The 20,530-nt window shown below is 49.1% G+C and overlaps 1 protein-coding gene across 6 annotated transcripts in view; it reads left to right on the forward strand.

Annotated features, from left to right (window-relative positions):
- LOC139562195 (girdin-like) overlaps positions 1 to 20,530 on the forward strand; it is a 96,727-nt gene that overhangs the window by 66,619 nt on the left and 9,578 nt on the right. For 4 of the 6 annotated variants that reach the window (XM_071379631.1, XM_071379633.1, XM_071379636.1 and 1 more), the window contains exons 9-27: positions 612 to 693; positions 5,686 to 5,844; positions 6,023 to 6,169; positions 6,381 to 6,525; positions 6,877 to 7,055; positions 8,080 to 8,217; positions 8,669 to 8,983; positions 9,142 to 9,897; positions 10,194 to 10,324; positions 10,483 to 10,621; positions 10,942 to 11,127; positions 11,270 to 11,431; positions 12,034 to 12,311; positions 12,494 to 12,637; positions 12,996 to 13,182; positions 16,168 to 16,313; positions 17,798 to 17,890; positions 18,567 to 18,769; positions 20,021 to 20,092. In XM_071379631.1, the coding sequence (XP_071235732.1) occupies positions 612 to 693; positions 5,686 to 5,844; positions 6,023 to 6,169; positions 6,381 to 6,525; positions 6,877 to 7,055; positions 8,080 to 8,217; positions 8,669 to 8,983; positions 9,142 to 9,897; positions 10,194 to 10,324; positions 10,483 to 10,621; positions 10,942 to 11,127; positions 11,270 to 11,431; positions 12,034 to 12,311; positions 12,494 to 12,637; positions 12,996 to 13,182; positions 16,168 to 16,313; positions 17,798 to 17,890; positions 18,567 to 18,769; positions 20,021 to 20,092 (3,662 nt within the window). The remainder of the gene's footprint in view (positions 1 to 611; positions 694 to 5,685; positions 5,845 to 6,022; positions 6,170 to 6,380; positions 6,526 to 6,876; positions 7,056 to 8,079; positions 8,218 to 8,668; positions 8,984 to 9,141; positions 9,898 to 10,193; positions 10,325 to 10,482; positions 10,622 to 10,941; positions 11,128 to 11,269; positions 11,432 to 12,033; positions 12,312 to 12,493; positions 12,638 to 12,995; positions 13,183 to 16,167; positions 16,314 to 17,797; positions 17,891 to 18,566; positions 18,770 to 20,020; positions 20,093 to 20,530) is intronic. The other 2 variants (XM_071379632.1, XM_071379634.1) reach the window with 1 other exon arrangement.

A 20,530-nucleotide genomic window follows, 5' to 3' on the forward strand; every position in this document is an offset into this window, starting at 1 on the left:
CTTCTCCCCTTCTCTCTCTTCTCCCCTTCTCTCTCTTCTCCCCTTCTCTCTCTTCTTCTCCCACCCTTCTCTCTCTTCTCCCACCCTTCTCTCTCTTCTCCCACCCTTCTCTCTCTTCTCCCACCCTTCTCTCTCTCTCTTCTCCCCCCTTCTCTCTCTGTCTTCTCCCACCCTTCTCTCTCTGTCTTCTCCCACCCTTCTCTCTCTTCTCCCACCCTTCTCTCTCTTCTCCCCTTCTCTCTCTCTCTTCTCCCTCTCTCTTTCTCTCCTCTTCTCTCTCTTCTCTCTCTCCTCCCCCCTTCTCTCTCTCTTTTCTCCCCCCCTCTCTCTCTTTCTCTCTCTCCTCCCCCTTCTCTCTTTCTCTCTCTCTCCTCTCTCTTTTCTCCCCCCTTCTCTCTCTATTTTCTCTCTCCTCCCCCTTCTCTCTTTCTCTCTCTTCTCTGTTTTCTCCCCCCCTTCTCTCTCACTCTCTTTTCTCTCTCTCTCTCCCCCCGTCTCTCTCGCTCTCGGTCTCTCACGTTTCTCTCTCGACCTCTCTCTCCCCCCCCCTCGCTTGCTTTCCCTCTCCCCCTGTCTTTCCCCATCTACCTCTCTCTCTCTCTCTCTCTCAGGGAGGAGAAGAGTGAGCAGCTGCTGGACTGCAGACAGGAACTGGACATCATGGAGACTGAGAATAAGAGGGTTCAGCAAGAGGTGCAGGACAAAATCTACCTACTACAGCACAGAGCCATACAGAACAACTCAATACAGCACAGAGCCATACAGAACAACTCAGTACAGCACAGAGCCATACAGAACAACTCAATACAGCACAGAGCCATACAGAACAACTCAGTACAGCACAGAGCCATACAGAACAACTCAGTACAGCACAGAGCCATACAGAACAACTCAATACAGCACAGAGTCATACAGAACAACTCAATACAGCACAGAGCCATACAGAACAACTCAATACAGCACAGAGCCATACAGAACAACTCAATACAGCACAGAGCCATACAGAACAACTCAATACAGCACAGAGCCATACAGAACAACTCAATACAGCACAGAGCCATACAGAACAACTCAATACAGCACAGAGCCATACAGAACAACTCAATACAGCACAGAGCCATACAGAACAACTCAATACAGCACAGGACCATACAGAACAACTCAATACAGCACAGAGCCATACAGAACAACTCAATACAGCACAGAGCCATACAGAACAACTCAATACAGCACAGAGCCATACAGAACAACTCAATACAGCACAGAGCCATACAGAACAACTCAATACAGCACAGAGCCATACAGAACAACTCAATACAGCACAGGACCATACAGAACAACTCAATACAGCACAGAGCCATACAGAACAACTCAATACAGCACAGAGCCATACAGAACAACTCAATACAGCACAGGACCATACAGAACAACTCAATACAGCACAGGACCATACAGAACAACTCAATACAGCACAGAGCCATACAGAACAACTCAATACAGCACAGAGCCATACAGAACAACTCAATACAGCACAGAGCCACACAGAACAACTCAATACAGCACAGGACCATACAGAACAACTCAATACAGCACAGAGCCATATAGAACAACTCAATACAGCACAGGACCATACAGAACAACTCAATACAGCACAGAGCCATACAGAACAACTCAATACAGCACAGAGCCATACAGAACAACTTAGTACAGCACAGAGCCATACAGAACAACTTAGTACAGCACAGAGCTGTATTAAATGGCTACCCAGACTATTTGCATTGCCCCCCCTTTTCTACGCTGCTGCTACTCTCTGTTATTATCAATGCATAGTCACTCTAATAATTCTACCTACATATACATATTACCTCAACTAACCGGTGCCCCCACACATTGACTCTGTACCAGTACCTGGTGTATGTAGCCTTGCTATTGTTATTTTACCGCTGCTCTTTAATTATTTGTTACTTGTTACAGCGTTGACATTCTATGTGCCACAGAATGTCACCACTGCTGAGTAAACAGAGGGAGTGTAACGGCTGTCTCTCTCCTCATCCTCGGACGAGGAGAGGAGAGAAGGATCATCAGACCAAAATGCAGCATTTGGGAAATAAGCCATCTTTATTTTAAACCGACGGCAACACGAAACAAAACACTTTCAAATATACAAAACAAGAAAACGACGTTGACGAAACCTGAACATAAACTTACATAACTAAACGTAAACTCACGGACAGGAAACAGACGACATCAAAATAAACGAACAGCCAAACAGTCCCGTATGGTACATACATTCGACGACACAGGAGACAATCACCCACAAACAAACAGTGAGAACACCCTACCTAAATATGACTCTTAATTAGAGGAGAACGCAAAACACCTGCCTCTAATTAAGAGCCATACCAGGTAACCACAACCAACATAGAAACAGATAACATAGACTGCCCACCCAAAACACATGCCCTGACCTAAACACATACAAAAACAACATAAAACAGGTCAGGACCGTTACAGAACCCCCCCCTCAAGGTGCGAACGCCGGGCGCACCAGCACAAAGTCCAGGGGAGGGTCCGGGTGGGCAGTTGACCACGGTGGTGGCTCCGGCTCTGGACGCTGTCCCCACACCACCATAGTCACTCCCCGCTTCTGTCTTCCCCTCCCAATGACCACCCTAAAACTAACATCCCCTAAATGAACGGCCAGCACCGGGAGAAGGGGCAGCACCGGGACAAGGGGCAGCACCGGGACAAGGGGCAGCACCGGGACAAGGGGCAGCACCGGGACAAGGGGCAGCACCGGGACAAGGGGCAGCACCGGGACAAGGGGCAGCACCAGGATAAGGGGCAGCACCCGGATAAGGACCAGCACCGGGATAAGGGGCAGCACCGGGACAACGGGCAGCACCGGGACAACGGGCAGCACCGGGACAAGGGGCAGCACCGGGACAAGGGGCAGGTCCCGGCTGAGGGACTCTGGCAGGTCCCGGCTGAGGGACTCTGGCAGGTCCCGGCTGAGGGACTCTGGCAGGTCCCGGCTGAGGGACTCTGGCAGGTCCCGGCTGGACGGCTCTGGCAGGTCCCGGCTGGACGGCTCTGGCAGGTCCCGGCTGGACGGCTCTGGAGGGAGTCAATTACAGCTGATGTCAGACAGAGCTCCCAAACCACATCACATGACTTAGCACCAGTATTACGCCACTTAATACATCAATACACACGATCTGTCTGCCATGAACCAACGTGTCTCTCCTGAACTCCAGCTACACACTACAGTATCTGTCTGCCATGAACCAACGTGTCTCTCCTGAACTCCAGCATCACACTACAGTATCTGTCTGCCATGAACCAACGTGTCTCTCCTGAACTCCAGCTACACACTACAGTATCTGTCTGCCATGAACCAACGTGTCTGTCCTGAACTCCAGCTACACACTACAGTATCTGTCTGCCATGAACCAACGTGTATCTCCTGAACTCCAGCTACACACTACAGTATCTGTCTGCCATGAACCAACGTGTCTCTCCTGAACTCCAGCTACACACTACAGTATCTGTCTGCCATGAACCAACGTGTCTCTCCTGAACTCCAGCTACACACTACAGTATCTGTCTGCCATGAACCAACGTGTCTCTCCTGAACTCCAGCTACACACTACAGTATCTGTCTGCCATGAACCAACGTGTATCTCCTGAACTCCAGCTACACACTACAGTATCTGTCTGCCATGAACCAACGTGTCTCTCCTGAACTCCAGCTACACACTACAGTATCTGTCTGCCATGAACCAACGTGTCTCTCCTGAACTCCAGCTACACACTACAGTATCTGTCTGCCATGAACCAACGTGTCTCTCCTGAACTCCAGCTACACACTACAGTATCTGTCTGCCATGAACCAACGTGTCTGTCCTGAACTCCAGCTACACACTACAGTATCTGTCTGCCATGAACCAACGTGTCTGTCCTGAACTCCAGCTACACACTACAGTATCTGTCTGCCATGAACCAACGTGTATCTCCTGAACTCCAGCTACACACTACAGTATCTGTTTGCCATGAACCAACGTGTATCTCCTGAACTCCAGCTACACACTACAGTATCTGTTTGCCATGAACCAACGTGTATCTCCTGAACTCCAGCTACACACTACAGTATCTGTCTGCCATGAACCAACGTGTCTCTCCTGAACTCCAGCTACACACTACAGTATCTGTCTGCCATGAACCAACGTGTCTCTCCTGAACTCCAGCTACACACTACAGTATCTGTCTGCCATGAACCAACGTGTCTCTCCTGAACTCCAGCTACACACTACAGTATCTGTCTGCCATGAACCAACGTGTCTCTCCTGAACTCCAGCTACACACTACAGTATCTGTCTGCCATGAACCAACGTGTATCTCCTGAACTCCAGCTACACACTACAGTATCTGTCTGCCATGAACCAACGTGTCTCTCCTGAACTCCAGCTACACACTACAGTATCTGTCTGCCATGAACCAACGTGTATCTCCTGAACTCCAGCTACACACTACAGTATCTGTCTGCCATGAACCAACGTGTCTGTCCTGAACTCCAGCTACACACTACAGTATCTGTCTGCCATGAACCAACGTGTATCTCCTGAACTCCAGCTACACACTACAGTATCTGTCTGCCATGAACCAACGTGTCTCTCCTGAACTCCAGCTACACACTACAGTATCTGTCTGCCATGAACCAACGTGTATCTCCTGAACTCCAGCTACACACTACAGTATCTGTCTGCCATGAACCAACGTGTCTCTCCTGAACTCCAGCTACACACTACAGTATCTGTCTGCCATGAACCAACGTGTATCTCCTGAACTCCAGCTACACACTACAGTATCTGTCTGCCATGAACCAACGTGTCTCTCCTGAACTCCAGCTACACACTACAGTATCTGTCTGCCATGAACCAACGTGTATCTCCTGAACTCCAGCTACACACTTTCGCACATAAGCGACACACTAACCGTGCTGCTGAGCTATGCCAGGTGTGTCACACAAAGCTGGCCCAGACCACTAGACCAAAGCTCCACCCATAAGATCTCATGTCACCTCTGGTGTCCTGACTGCCCTCAGAGTTATACAACACATCAAACCATTGCCACCACCTTCTGTTTTACTTTCTTAATCATTAGGTTAATGCCCTTAACCAATTAGTGGCTGCGTTATTTATAGCTTGGCTAACCCCTTTGATGTTGTCTTTGTTGTAAACATAATTTGCAGCGTTAGGGAGTAGGGCCCACCACAACAACATGGCAGAGCTGCTTATTAGTGTGTGTGTGTGTGTGTGTGTGTGTGTGTGTGTGTGTGTGTGTGTGTGTGTGTGTGTGTGTGTGTGTGTGTGTGTGTGTGTGTGTGTGTGTGTGTGTGTGTGTGTGTGTGTGTGTGTCATTTCAAATCCCTCTTCCAGAGAAGATGACTGACTCATGACACTATTGACTAAGAGGAGCTTCAGCCTGCCTCTGTGTATGACTGCCATGTGTGTCTACCTATATGGTGTCTACCTATATGGTGTCTACCTATACAGTCCACGGTGTGTTTGTTGACCAATATGAATTATGCCTGGTGCAATGCATGTATATAGTGGGGGTCTGTGTGAAACAAATATCTTGTATGAGTGTGACACTGACATGTAGTGTTTCGTTTGTCCCCTTCAGAGCCTGCAGTTGTTGTCGGACGCCCGTTCTGCCAGGGCATATCGTGACGAGCTGGACGCTCTGAGGGAGAAGGCCGTCAGAGTGGACAAGCTGGAGAGTGAAGTGGGACGCTACAAGGAGAGGCTCTACGACATTGAGTTCTACAAAGCCAGAGTAGAGGTACGCCAAAACAAAGAAATAGCACCCAACAAGCTTGACGTGTCAATGAAGCATTCATTGTGTGTAACATAAATGTATTGACCTGTTGTCCCAATGTTGGTTGAATGCGTGGTGGCGGGGATGGTAGTAGTGATATGGCTGTGGTTGACGTGTGTGTGAAATCTGCTGGGTCCTACAGGAGCTGAAGGAGGACAACCAGGTTCTGCTGGAGACCAAGGCCATGCTAGAGGACCAGCTGGAAGGAACCAGGGCTCGCTCTGACAAACTCCACGAGCTGGAGAAAGAGAGCCTGCAGCTCAAATCCAAGATCCACGACATGGAAATGGTAAAGGACAGAGGGAAACTTAGTGTGTTTTGTGTGTGGGATCAGAGGAATCAAACAGACAGAGTGGTATGACTGATTTTACAAGCTCTTTTTTTGGAGCCATCTTGTAGGTCATCTCTGATGAATGCCCATACTATACTGTAAGGCTTAGCGTTTGTGGAGCCGTCTGACAGTGTGTTGTGTGTATGTTGTCTGTCTGTGTGTTTGTTAGGACCGGGACATGGACAGGAAGCGTATTGAGGAGCTGCTAGAGGAGAACCTGGTCCTGGAGATGGCCCAGAAACAGAGCATGGATGAGTCTCTCCACCTGGGGTGGGAACTACAGCAGCTCTCCATGACCCCTGACCTGACAGAGGGTGAGCAGCCTGGAGCAGCAGCCCTCAGCACTGGGGCTCTGGCTTCAACCCTGGCCCTGGCTTTGGTCCTTCATACACACACAACAGATTGGACAGGGTTTATCTACACATGACTAACTCCTGTAATTAATATTCAATGACTCCAAGACCCAGATTAGCACTGGGCCTGGATTTGGAACGATGTTAATGGGGTTAACTGGTCTTGGATCAGGATAAACCCTGTCAGTAACTACAGTTAGGGATATTCCATACTTCCTCTTCCCTTGGGGGACTTCATACCACTATAACAGAACCTGTAGCATTTGCATACAGTATGTTGTGTGCCTAACCATAGATGGTTTCATTGTGCAGTGCCTCAGAAGTCCCTGGGCCACGAGGTGAATGAGCTGACATCCAGCCGGCTGCTGAAGCTGGAGAAGGAGAACCAGACCCTGCTGAAGACTGTGGAGGAGCTGAGGGGCTCTGCCAGCAAACACGTCCCCGCACGTCTCCTCAAGGCCGACAAGGAGAACCAGAGGCTCACCCAGAGGGTCAGAGCAGCTTCTATACTTGTATAGAATATATACTGAAATCCTCTGACTTGCTTCCTGAACATTTCCCCTTCTCTAGCCCACCCAACATGGGCTCCACACTTGTTCCTTATGCATCAACAACATAACAATGGCTGCTTGCTCTTTACCCCTACAGTAGCATCTTGGTCCAGCCCGCTATATTTCACCCCAGGACTTGGCTTTCAGGCCTCTTAGCTCCATGACACCAGAGGGAATTGAAAGAAGGGAGTAATTCTTGAAGACCGTTTCCTATTCTCTCTCAGACTTGACACTTGAAGGCTCCTCCATAAGCTAACTCTCGGCTATTTTCAGACTGTGCTCTCCGCATAGAATGCATGAAATGTGCCTTTCTCACACAAAGACAAGAGGCAAGACTGAGTTAGGCAGCACCACTGGATCGGTCTTTATGAGAGCCCATTTTAAAGTGAATCCAAGCAGGAGCTCTTGTACAACAACGGCCGTTTAACTGGCTGCCTGTAGATGAGCAATACGTAGGCAGTTTAGAGTTAAGCTGCTTTGACAGAATTAGGTGCTTGTGGGATATCTATGATATGATTAGTAATAATCAGTCTGCCTTGTGAAGAGTTTACCCTGTAGACTAGCATCCTGTCCAGAGGGTGTACCTGTACATCAAGCTGCCTCGCGCTACAGAAACAGGAGATAGGCTCCTGCTCCTATGAGCCGTTCCAGCTTCATCAGAAGGGCTTTATATGGACCTGCCTACGAGTCCCTTTAATAAAGGACATGTATCACAACACTGCCACTGTGACTAGAGAAATATAAATAACATAATCAGCGTCAATTCAGTTTTATTTTTGCAAATTAAAATTCAAAAACAGGCTCTTCAATTTAACAGTGACCGAATCACAATAGAATGGTGCCAAACTGTGATGGGTAATGGTATGGTAGACAAGTACCTGCCTGTATTGCACACTCTCATTGTGTCTGTGATCTAAGTGACTGGGTGTCATGGTAACAGTGCGTGTCCTGTGTGTGCCTGCAGCTGGTGCAGCTGGAGAGTGAGCTGAACACAGAAAGGGAGAGTCTGCACAGTGCAGAGAGTCTCGGCACCGACCTGATGAAGGAGAAGGCTCTGCTGGAGAAAACCCTGGAGACGCTGAGGGAGAATTCTGAGAGACAGGTACACACACACACACACACACACACACACACGGTGGGTCGAGGGACTGAATTTGTTTTGATCTGGTCTGGTTCCAAGAGTCTCCAAATGACATTACTACCTATGTATCCGGATCGAGTTTTCTTAGGAGATAGCAGTCTTTGTGCTTGCATTCTCCCAACTAGTTGGAGAGCTCTGTGTGGCTTGGGGGGTAAAGCAGACAGAATGTAATGAGGTCACAGGGTGTTTAGATTGATGATGTTTACAGTGAGACGACATGGATACAAACCAGATCTCTGGTGAACCTACACTACAGCGTTAACTAGGAAGAAATCAGGACCCTAGGTATAGTCTTCTCAGTTCCCATATTCAGGAAAGACTCAGGGTTCTCTTCATATTAACACCATACTGAAACATGACTTGAGTTGACCTACCATACTGCCACTCTGACGTCCTCTATGTCGTGTCCCAGGTGAAAGGCCTGGAGCAGGAGAACGAGCATCTGACCAATACCGTCTCGTCGCTGAGGCAACGCTCCCAGGTGGGCCCTGAGGCGCGGGTCAAAGACGTGGAGAAGGAGAACCGCGTGCTGCACGAGTCCATCCGGGAGACCAGCTCCAAGCTCAACAAGCTGGAGTTTGAGCGGAAGCAGCTGCGTAAGGACCTGGCGGTGTACAAGGAGAAGGGCGAGCGGGCAGAGGAGCTGGAGGTGGAGGCGCAGCGGCTGGAGAGGGAGAACGAGGCCCTGCAGAAGCGAGTAGCCAGCCTGGGCATCACCTGTGACAAGGTCTGCCTCTCTGCATGCATTGGTGGCTGTGTAGTTCACCTCTAGTGGTCTGTGTACCTGCTGTCTATTCTGTGCCCCCATCATATACAGTAGATGGGACTTTAAAAGAGGAGAATTTATTAATTGATACATTTTCATACATTCTCTCAAATCATCAGGTGGCGTCTCTGGAGAAGGAGAACGCAGAGCTGGAAGCAGAGGGCCGTCGTCTGAAGAAGAACGTGGAAGGCCTACGGAGCACCTCCTTCCAGCTGGAAGCCCTGGAGAAGGAGAATGTCCAGCTGGACGAGGAGAACCTGAAGCTCCGCAGGGCTGCAGAGGCGCTCCGCTCGGCCGGGAACAAGGCGGCTCAGCTGGAACTGGAGAACCGGGAGCTGGAGAGCGAGAGGAGCCAGCTGAAGAGAAGCCTGGAGCTGCACAAAGCCTCCTCCAGGAAGACGGAGAGGCTGGAAGTGAGCTACCAGGGCCTGGACACGGAGAACCAGCGGCTGCAGAAATCCCTAGAGAACAGCAGCCGCAAGATCCAGCAGCTAGAGGGGGAGCTGCAGGATGTAGAACAGGAGAACCAGAGCCTGCAGAGGAGCCTGGAGGAACTGAAGATCTCCAGCAAACGTCTGGAGCAGCTGGAGCAGGAGAATAAGACTCTGGAGCAGGAGAGTTCTCAGCTGGAAAAGGACAAGAAGCAGCTGGAGAAGGAAAACAAGAGACTGAGACAGCAGGCGGAGATCAGGGACTCCAAGCTGGACGAGGACAACCTGAGGATCAGCCACCTGGAGAAGGAGAACCGCTCGCTGGGTAAGGAGATGACCTCCTTCAAGGACTCCTGCAACCGCCTCAAAGACCTGGAGAAGGAGAACAAAGAGCTGGTCAAACAGGCCACTATAGATAAGAAGACCCTGGTCACTCTGCGAGAGGTAATGGTGTAGCTACTACCCCAGAGAGGCATGTTGTAATGTTAGGAGATATATTGTAATGCATTGTGTGGATCCCATAAGACTTCAAATGTGCATTTAGATGATCGATAAAGTTCTGTTATAGTCATTGCACCTGCATTATGCAAGAAGTAATAGAACCAGAGCACTATGTCAACACATTTTCTCAAACTTGGAACTCCACTGTGCTCCATAAGATTATATTATTCATTAATAAAGGATTGGGTTGTAGGGATTACAAATGTAAAGTGATTCTGGGTTGGCGTTTGATGTTCCAGGAACTGGTGAGTGAGAAACTGCGGACTCAGCAGATGAACAATGATCTTGAGAAACTGACCCACGAGCTGGAGAAGATAGGCCTTAACAAGGAGAGGCTGCTGCAGGCCGAGCAGAGCTCTGACGATGACAGGTAACACACACACACAAACCACTATGCTGCTGCTAAAAAGTACCACATCAATGAAGGTTCATAGTAGGCACTCTGCCATCAATACAATGTCAAGACCTTGAATTCTTTCCAGGGAAGACCCTTGGTCTTTAATGATATTGAATGTCCCTTATCTGCAGGTACAAGCTGCTGGAGTTCAAGCTAGAGTCCACTCTCAAGTCTTCTCTAGAGATCAAGGAGGAGAAGATAGCTGCCTTGGAGGCCAGACTGCAGGAATCCTCTAACCTCAACCAACAACTGCGCCAGGAGCTTAAAACTGTTAGTTCCCAAACAATACATTACAACAGTTCAGAAGACCAAAACATTATCCCGGAGAGATTCTGTGTTATGTTCTTTAACACATGACTCAGAGAAACACTGAAATGCTTCTGAGGCCATGTATTATGTATTCATTCCTTTTTCATTATGTCATCTATTCCTGAGGCACCAGGAGCCTGGAAAACACAGAGAATAGTCTCCACAGCACGTTTTTCAACTCTGTGACGAAAACTAGAACCCTTGCTGGGGTGCCAGAACAGAGAACAGTATATCTTTGGAAGATTTGGGGGGATGGAGGTTTAACCCTTTGACCTTTCCAGGTGAAGAAGAACTATGAGGCCCTGCGACAGAGGGAGGAGGAGGAGGAGAGGATGGTGCAGAGCTCACCCCCCAGAGGAGGGGACAGGGAGGACTCTCAGGCCGTCAACAAGTGGGAGAAGGAGAGCCACGAGACCACCCGGGAACTGCTCAAGGTCAAAGACCGCCTCATCGAGGTGGAGAGGAACGTGAGTACACTCTATCTAATCAACAACTCAAAACAGCCGTCTTAAATACTGCATGTGACAGTGATGTGTCACTGAAGTGTGAAGGGCCTCTGCATATAATTAATGCCTGTGTATATCTTGTCTGTCTGTATACCATCTCCAGAACGCCACCCTCCAGGCAGAGAAGCAGGCCCTGCATACCAACCTGAAGCAGCTAGAGACCCAGAGCAGTAACCTGCAGGCCCAGATTCTGGCTCTGCAGAGACAGACTGCATCTCTACAGGAGAACAACACCACACTACAGACCCAGAACGCCAAACTACAGGTAAGCCCTGGTTCCCTCTGTTGCTCCCTCACTGCTTTGCCCTGAACTCTATTTTCTGGCCTTGTCTACACTGCATCTATAGCCTGTATTGTAGTTTAAATTCTCCCCAAGCGTGTCTCTTCTCTCCACTCTGCCCCGTGGCTAGAGATAATTCCTTTCTCATTCAGCTTTGCGCCACAACATCTATTTTGATGTATTTTATGGCAGCGGATCAACAAAGTCTTGCGTTCTGCTGCAAGCCAAAACTAATTACAACTTTGAACATGTCTGTGCTTGTGATTTGTACTGGCAAAAAAACATTTGACCACTGATGTCTATCCAAATCAGACAAGGACATGCAACGTCTCAACCATCAGAGTGGACTGGAGGGACAGGCTGACTGTGTACACAGTGCCCCCTGTTGTTCAGATGTGACACCTGTGTCTATTCAAATTATTTTGTGAGGTTCTTACCCTGGTTTTCACATAATCATTTAATCTAATCCATTGCTATTCCTAGCAGGACATGACAAAACCCTTGAAAAAACTGTTATAGTTAAGGACATTTTTGATTGAGTTCAGACTGCTCAGATCGTCCAATCAGAAGTCTTGTTTCCCCCCTAGGTTGAGAACTCAACGCTGAACTCCCAGAGTGGCGCTCTCATGGCCCAGAATGCCCAACTGGCGACGCAGCAGTCAAGTACGGAGAACGAGAAGGAGGGGGCGGTGAGGGACAGGGAAGACCTGAGGTCCACCTATGAGATGCTGCTAAGGGATCATGAGAAACTGGCTGCCCTGCATGAGAGACAGGCCTCCGAGTACGAGGGCCTCATCGGCAAACATGGAGGCCTGAAGAGTGCCCACAAGAGCCTAGAGTCACAGCACAGAGACCTGGAGGACAGGTGGGGTTTCTACTGGCACTGTTATGTGCTAAATGCATAATGTAGCACAGCTGGCCTACCATCACACACTTACCCACACTCACGGCCAAACAGCATTCACCTCCACTCTACCATTACACAGCACTCAAGTCGGAGACGCGTGTACAGCTGCTGTTCACTAACAGGTAGTACTGTATTTACAGGTATAACCAGCTGCTGAGGCAGAAGGATCAGCTGGAGGAGCTGGAGAAACAGCTGAAGGCAGAGCAGGAGAAGATGCTGTCTGAGAACAAGAGCCACGAGGCCACGGCTGCAGACTACCACAAACTGAAGGAGGAGAATGAAAGGTTAAACTGAATACTGTATGTATAAGGAACCGAGGGGGAGGGGGGTGTGGCCTGAGGTTTACTTTGAGGTGCAAGGGAACATCCCTAAACTGTCAATCCAGCTGCAGAGAAACCTGTGCAACAAGATTTTTTGAGCGCGAGGGAAAAGAAAGTCTGTTTTGAGTGGCAGTATACAGACATTTTAAGTGGTTGGTTACAATTAGAGAACTAACCATTTAGCTGTTATTTTCCTCATCAATTAGTGAATTTTCCCCTTCTCTCATAAAGGTATCTCCCTCACGGCATGGTTTGACCTTTGCCAGGGGCTATGAGTAAAGAATGTACTGTTTGAAACCCATTCTGATGTTTCTGTGTGTAGGCTGAACATGGCACACCGTCAGCTGGTGAAGGATAATGAGGGCCTGCAGGCCGACCATAAGAACCTGAAGAGCCAGATGAACGGTGCCAAGCTGGAACAGACCCGCATGGAGGCAGAGTTCTCCAAACTCAAAGAGCAGTACCAACAGCTGGACATCACCTCCACCAAGCTCACCAACCAGTGTGAGGTACGGTTACATACCCCTCAACCCCACTTCTCTACCTCCCTCTCACCAACCAGTGTGAGGTACGGTTACATACCCCTCAACCCCACTTCTCTACCTCCCACTCACCAACCAGTGTGAGGTACGGTTGCATACCCCTCAACCCCACTTCTCTACCTCCCACTCACCAACCAGTGTGAGGTACGGTTACATACCCCTCAACCCCACTTTTCTACCTCCCACTCACCAACCAGTGTGAGGTACGGTTGCATACCCCTCAACCACACTTCTCTACCTCCCTCTCACCAACCAGTGTGAGGTACGGTTGCATACCCCTCAACCACACTTCTCTACCTCCCTCTCACAAACCAGTGTGAGGTATGGTTGCATACCCCTCAACCCCACTTCTCTACCTCCCACTCACCAACCAGTGTGAGGTACGGTTACATACCCCTCAACCCCACTTCTCTACCTCCCTCTCACAAACCAGTGTGAGGTACGGTTGCATACCCCTCAACCCACACTTCTCTACCTCCCACTCACCAACCAGTGTGAGGTACGGTTACATACCCCTCAACCCCACTTCTCTACCTCCCACTCACCAACCAGTGTGAGGTACGGTTACATACCCCTCAACCACACTTCTCTACCTCCCACTCACCAACCAGTGTGAGGTACGGTTACATACCCCTCAACCCCACTTCTCTACCTCCCACTCACCAACCAGTGTGAGGTACGGTTACATACCCCTCAACCACACTTCTCTACCTCCCACTCACCAACCAGTGTGAGGTACGGTTGCATACCCCTCAACCCCACTTCTCTACCTCCCACTCACCAACCAGTGTGAGGTACGGTTACATACCCCTCAACCCCACTTCTCTACCTCCCACTCACCAACCAGTGTGAGGTACGGTTGCATACCCCTCAACCCCACTTCTCTACCTCCCACTCACCAACCAGTGTGAGGTACGGTTACATACCCCTCAACCCCACTTCTCTACCTCCCACTCACCAACCAGTGTGAGGTACGGTTGCATACCCCTCAACCACACTTCTCTACCTCCCTCTCACAAACCAGTGTGAGGTACGGTTGCATACCCCTCAACCCCACTTCTCTACCTCCCACTCACCAACCAGTGTGAGGTACGGTTACATACCCCTCAACCCCACTTCTCTACCTCCCTCTCACAAACCAGTGTGAGGTACGGTTGCATACCCCTCAACCACACTTCTCTACCTCCCACTCACCAACCAGTGTGAGGTACGGTTACATACCCCTCAACCCCACTTCTCTACCTCCCACTCACCAACCAGTGTGAGGTACGGTTACATACCCCTCAACCCCACTTCTCTACCTCCCACTCACCAACCAGTGTGAGGTACGGTTACATACCCCTCAACCACACTTCTCTACCTCCCACTCACCAACCAGTGTGAGGTACGGTTACATACCCCTCAACCCCACTTCTCTACCTCCCTCTCACCAACCAGTGTGAGGTACGGTTACATACCCCTCAACCACACTTCTCTACCTCCCACTCACCAACCAGTGTGAGGTATGGTTACATACCCCTCAACCCCACTTCTATACCTCCCACTCACCAACCAGTGTGAGGTATGGTTACATACCCCTCAACCCCACTTCTCTACCTCCCACTCACCAACCAGTGTGAGGTACGGTTACATACCCCTCAACCCCACTTCTCTACCTCCCTCTCACAAACCAGTGTGAGGTACGGTTACATACCCCTCAACCCCACTTCTCTACCTCCCACTCACCAACCAGTGTGAGGTACGGTTACATACCCCTCAACCCCACTTCTCTAAGTCCCACTCACCAACCAGTGTGAGGTACGGTTACATACCCCTCAACCCCACTTCTCTACCTCCCACTCACCAACCAGTGTGAGGTACGGTTGCATACCCCTCAACCCCACTTCTCTACCTCCCTCTCACCAACCAGTGTGAGGTACGGTTACATACCCCTCAACCCCACTTCTCTACCTCCCACTCACCAACCAGTGTGAGGTACGGTTGCATACCCCTCAACCCCACTTCTCTACCTCCCACTCACCAACCAGTGTGAGGTACGGTTGCATACCCCTCAACCCCACTTCTCTACCTCCCTCTCACCAACCAGTGTGAGGTACGGTTGCATACCCCTCAACCACACTTCTCTACCTCCCTCTCACAAACCAGTGTGAGGTACGGTTGCATACCCCTCAACCACACTTCTCTACCTCCCTCTCACCAACCAGTGTGAGGTACGGTTGCATACCCCTCAACCACACTTCTCTACCTCCCTCTCACAAACCAGTGTGAGGTACGGTTGCATACCCCTCAACCCCACTTCTCTACCTCCCACTCACCAACCAGTGTGAGGTACGGTTACATACCCCTCAACCACACTTCTCTACCTCCCTCTCACCAACCAGTGTGAGGTACGGTTACATACCCCTCAACCCCACTTCTCTACCTCCCACTCACCAACCAGTGTGAGGTACGGTTACATACCCCTCAACCCCACTTCTCTACCTCCCACTCACCAACCAGTGTGAGGTACGGTTACATACCCCTCAACCCCACTTCTCTACCTCCCACTCACCAACCAGTGTGAGGAACTACAATATCTGCACCCCCTTCCCACAGACAGACTAGATTGGAATTTGCATGTTCCACATATTTCCTAACTCTATCACAGGAAACTCTTGGTAAATATGCCCCCATGTTATGGAAGTGTTCATAGCTGAAATTGGGCCACTGTTCTGACATCTGTCTGTTGGAAAGGAAGGCTGATTGAGTAGTTGTGCCTGGGGATACACAGCTGGTTTCTCAACACTGTGCTCTATGAGGCTTAAAGACTGTCAGACAACTATTCACACACTGAGAAAGGCACAGCCCACGTGCAGTAATACATACAACCATGGAAAAGAAACTTGGAAACTTGCTCAATAAGGATTTCCGTTGAAAATGTATGTAAAAAATGTTTTATTTCTATCTCCCTAGTTGCTGAGTCAGTTGAAGGGGAACCTGGAGGAGGAGAACCGTCACCTGCTGGACCAGATCCAGACCCTGATGCTGCAGAACCGCACCCTGCTAGAACAGACCATGGAGAGCAAGGACCTGTTCCACGTAGAACAGAGACAGTACATGTAAGAGATGACCCCCACTATTACATTTTGCAAGGCTGTAACCGGTGTCAAACATGTCAACAGGAGAAATCTCTGTTTCTTGGCTATGTAGCTAGATGTCATTTGTCCCTGACCCTAACTGGTCTAGATGTCATTTGTCCCTGACGCTAACTGGTCTAGATGTCATTTGTCCCTGACCCTAACTGGTCTAGATGTCATTTGTCCCTGACCCCAACTGGTCTAGATGTCATTTGTCCCTGACGCCAACTGGTCTAGATGTCATTTGTCCCTGACGCCAACTAGTCTAGATGTCATTTGTCCCTGACCCCAACTGGTCTAGATGTCATTTGTCCCTGACGCCAACTGGTCTAGATGTCATTTGTCCCTGACGCCAACTGGTCTAGATGTCATTTGTCCCTGACCCTAACTGGTCTAGATGTCATTTGTCCCTGACGCTAACTGGTCTAGATGTCATTTGTCCCTGACCCCAACTGGTCTAGATGTAATTTGTCCCTGACGCCAACTGGTCTAGATGTCATTTGTCCCTGACCCCAACTGGTCTAGATGTCATTTGTCCCTGACCCTAACTGGTCTAGATGTCATTTGTCCCTGACGCTAACTGGTCTAGATGTCATTTGTCCCTGACCCTAACTGGTCTAGATGTCATTTGTCCCTGACCCTAACTGGTCTAGATGTCATTTGTCCCTGACCCTAACTGGTCTAGATGTCATTTGTCCCTGACCCCAACTGGTCTAGATGTCATTTGTCCCTGACCCTAACTGGTCTAGAGGTCATTTGTCCCTGACCCTAACTGGTCTAGATGTCATTTGTCCCTGACCCTAACTGGTCTAGATGTCATTTGTCCCTGACGCTAACTGGTCTAGATGTCATTTGTCCCTGACCCTAACTGGTCTAGATGTCATTTGTCCCTGACCCCAACTGGTCTAGATGTCATTTGTCCCTGACCCCAACTGGTCTAGATGTCATTTGTCCCTGACCCTAACTGGTCTAGATGCCATTTGTCCCTGACCCTAACTGGTCTAGATGTCATTTGTCCCTGACCCTAACTGGTCTAGATGCCATTTGTCCCTGACGCTAACTGGTCTAGATGTAATTTGTCCCCGATGCTAACTGGTCTAGATGTAATTTGTCCCTGACCCTAACTGGTCTAGATGTCATTTGTCCCTGACCCTAACTGGTCTAGATGCCATTTGTCCCTGACGCTAACTGGTCTAGATGTCATTTGTCCCTGACCCCAACTGGTCTAGATGTCATTTGTCCCTGACGCTAACTGGTCTAGATGTCATTTGTCCCTGACCCTAACTGGTCTAGATGTCATTTGTCCCTGACCCTAACTGGTCTAGATGTCATTTGTCCCTGACGCTAACTGGTCTAGATGCCATTTGTCCCTGACGCTAACTGGTCTAGATGTCATTTGTCCCTGACCCTAACTGGTCTAGATGTCATTTGTTCCTGACCTTAACTGGTCTTTCCCTCCTTTACAGTGACAAGCTGAACGAGTTGAGGAGACAGAAGGAGAAGCTGGAGGAGAAGATCATGGATCAGTATAAGTTCTACGACCCCTCACCTCCACGGAGGTAAGTAGCTAGGAGGAATCCACTCACTGCTGTCACTGTGGTTGGTGCTGTGGCCAGACTTGGGAATGCTGCAGTACATCATGTCCATAGATATCTGTATACTATCTGTCATAGTAAACAGCTGGCTGAGACAAAGCAGACATCCCCCACATGAAAATTAAATGTATAACTGCAGTAGATTGCTGCAGTCGTCTGGTTAGGGTTCATTCTAGTACCTAATCGACTGCACTATACCTAACCATTCAGTTTTGATTCATTTCCGTGCTTGACTAAATGCAGATGGTTTACGTCTGAACCTAACCAACCCCTGCATATGGTTGAAATTTCTACCTAACCAGGCAGCTCTGGTTCATATTTATGCCTAACCAACATCATCATAGCTGTAAATTATGGCTGTCTCTGGGGAATTGGTATGCTGTGGTTTACAAGAACACTCCAGATGCTGGAAAACCCCTGGTTCAATAGGCATGAAATGGGAAAACAAACTAAATGCATTCCCTTCATTTCAAAACATTTCCCCCCCTTTTCCTTCCTACTGAACACTAGCCAGAATCAAATAATTTACCTCAAATAACAATAACTCCTCCCCCATCTCGCTCCTTCCCCTCTCTCTCCCCTTTCTCTCTCCCCCCTCTCTCTCCCTCCCTCATCTCTCCCCTCCCCTCTCTCGTGTCAGACGGGGGAATTGGATCACCCTGAAGATGAAGAAGCTGATCAAGCCGAGGAGTCGGGAGCGGATGCGTTCCCTGACGCTGACTCCCACACGCTCCGAGTCCAGCGAGGGCTTCCTGGGGCTTCCTCTGGACAGCCAGGACTCCTCCTCCATAGGCTCTGGCTCCAACTCCCTGGACGACACGCTGACACACAAGAGGAGCAGCAGTGAGTTGACACTCTCAGGCCTGCATGGAATACTCCCTACTGAACAGATCAAATCCAGCCTTATTTGAAGTGCAATTAAAACACATCAATATACTTTACAGTAAAATAAACACAATAGAAGGAAGCAATAGACCGATCCTGACCAGGCAGTCTAGGACTAGGTCTTCCTCTCTCAGTACAATTGACCAGAGGGACTGACACACAGGAAGAAGGACTAGATCACATGTTAGCTAAAAGACCCAGGAAGCAGAGCACAGGAAATATGATCCACAGAGAAACCAAAGGACACTGGGTCAGACAGGAAAGTACACTCTGACACTAGAACATGAGAGGGTCATATTCAGGAAATGAAGAATGAGCAGGGTCATTTTCAGGAAATGAAGAATGAGCTGGGCCAGATTCGGGAAATAAAGAATGAGCAGGGTCAGATTCAGGAAATTAAGAATGAGCAGGGTCAGATTCAGGAAATGAAGAATGAGCATGGTCAGATTCAGGAAATGAAGAATGAGCAGGGCCAGATTCAGGAAATGAAGAATGAGCAGGGTCAGATTCAGGAAATGAAGAATGTGCAGGGTCAGATTCAGGAAATGAAGAATGAGCAGGGTCAGATTCAGGAAATGAAGAATGAACAGGGGTCAGATGCAAACTGTAAGGTGCCAGCAGCATACCACCCTGCATACCACTGCTGGCTTGCTTCTGAAGCTAAGCAGGGTCGGTCCTGGTCAGTCCCTGGATGGGAGACCAGATGCTGCTGGAAGTGGTGTTGGAGGGCCAGTAGGAGGCACTCTTTCCTCTGGTCTGAAAAATATCCCAATGCCCCAGGGCAGTGATTGGGGACACTGCCCTGTGTAGGGTGCCGTCTTTCGGATGGGATGTTAAACGGGTGTCCTGACTCTCTGAGGTCATTAAAGATCCCATGGCACTTATCGTAAGAGTAGGGGTGTTAACCCCGGTGTCCTGGCTAAATTCCCAATCTGGCCCTCAAACCATCATGGTCACCTAATAATCCCCAGTTTATAATTGGCTCATTCATCCCCCTCCTCTCCCCTGTAACTATTCCCCAGGTCGTTGCTGCAAATGAGAACGTGTTCTCAGTCAACTTACCTGGTAAAATAACGGTAAAATAAAAATAAAAAATAAAAAGGTTTGCCGGGCTGGAGACTCCAGGACAGTAGATGCTTGTTGCTGTGTGGTGGTTGGTTGTGTGGACCTAATGCTTGCGATGCTTGTTTTTGTCTCTCTGTGCAAAAGGGAAGAGAGACTCTCAGAGAGTGCAGCATTCCCATGTGCAGGGTAACCAGGGTAACCAGGGTTCCTCTAATGGTATGCTAAGAGGGGAGGGCTGGGGCGGCTTGTAATCGAGCTGTCCTGTCACTCAGGGCATGTCAACATGTCATGACTCATCCTTCAGTCAATGTCCATACCTATTAAAAGGTGCAATGCATTATGGGTCACCTGTGCTCAATGCACCAGCTAGTAACACATTTTTTGTCTTCAACTATACTAAAGACAACCTTTTATGCAACCATTTGATTTGTCTATGAATAGCTCTAATAAATAACGTTTAAGTAACACACACACAATATGAGATATGTCGGGAAAAAAGACTGAAGTTCCGCTTTTTTATTTCTGTGAAATGCAGACAGTCTAGAGTTGGAAATCTGAAATGGTGTCTCTGTATAGTCAGTGTCCCAGAATCTTCTGTATCTCTGTGAATACTCCTTTCACTGCAGTGCCACTCCCCTTGTCTCATCGTTTTAC

The sequence above is a fragment of the Salvelinus alpinus genome, chromosome 32, assembly GCF_045679555.1.
Source record: "Salvelinus alpinus chromosome 32, SLU_Salpinus.1, whole genome shotgun sequence".
NCBI lineage: Eukaryota > Metazoa > Chordata > Actinopteri > Salmoniformes > Salmonidae > Salvelinus > Salvelinus alpinus.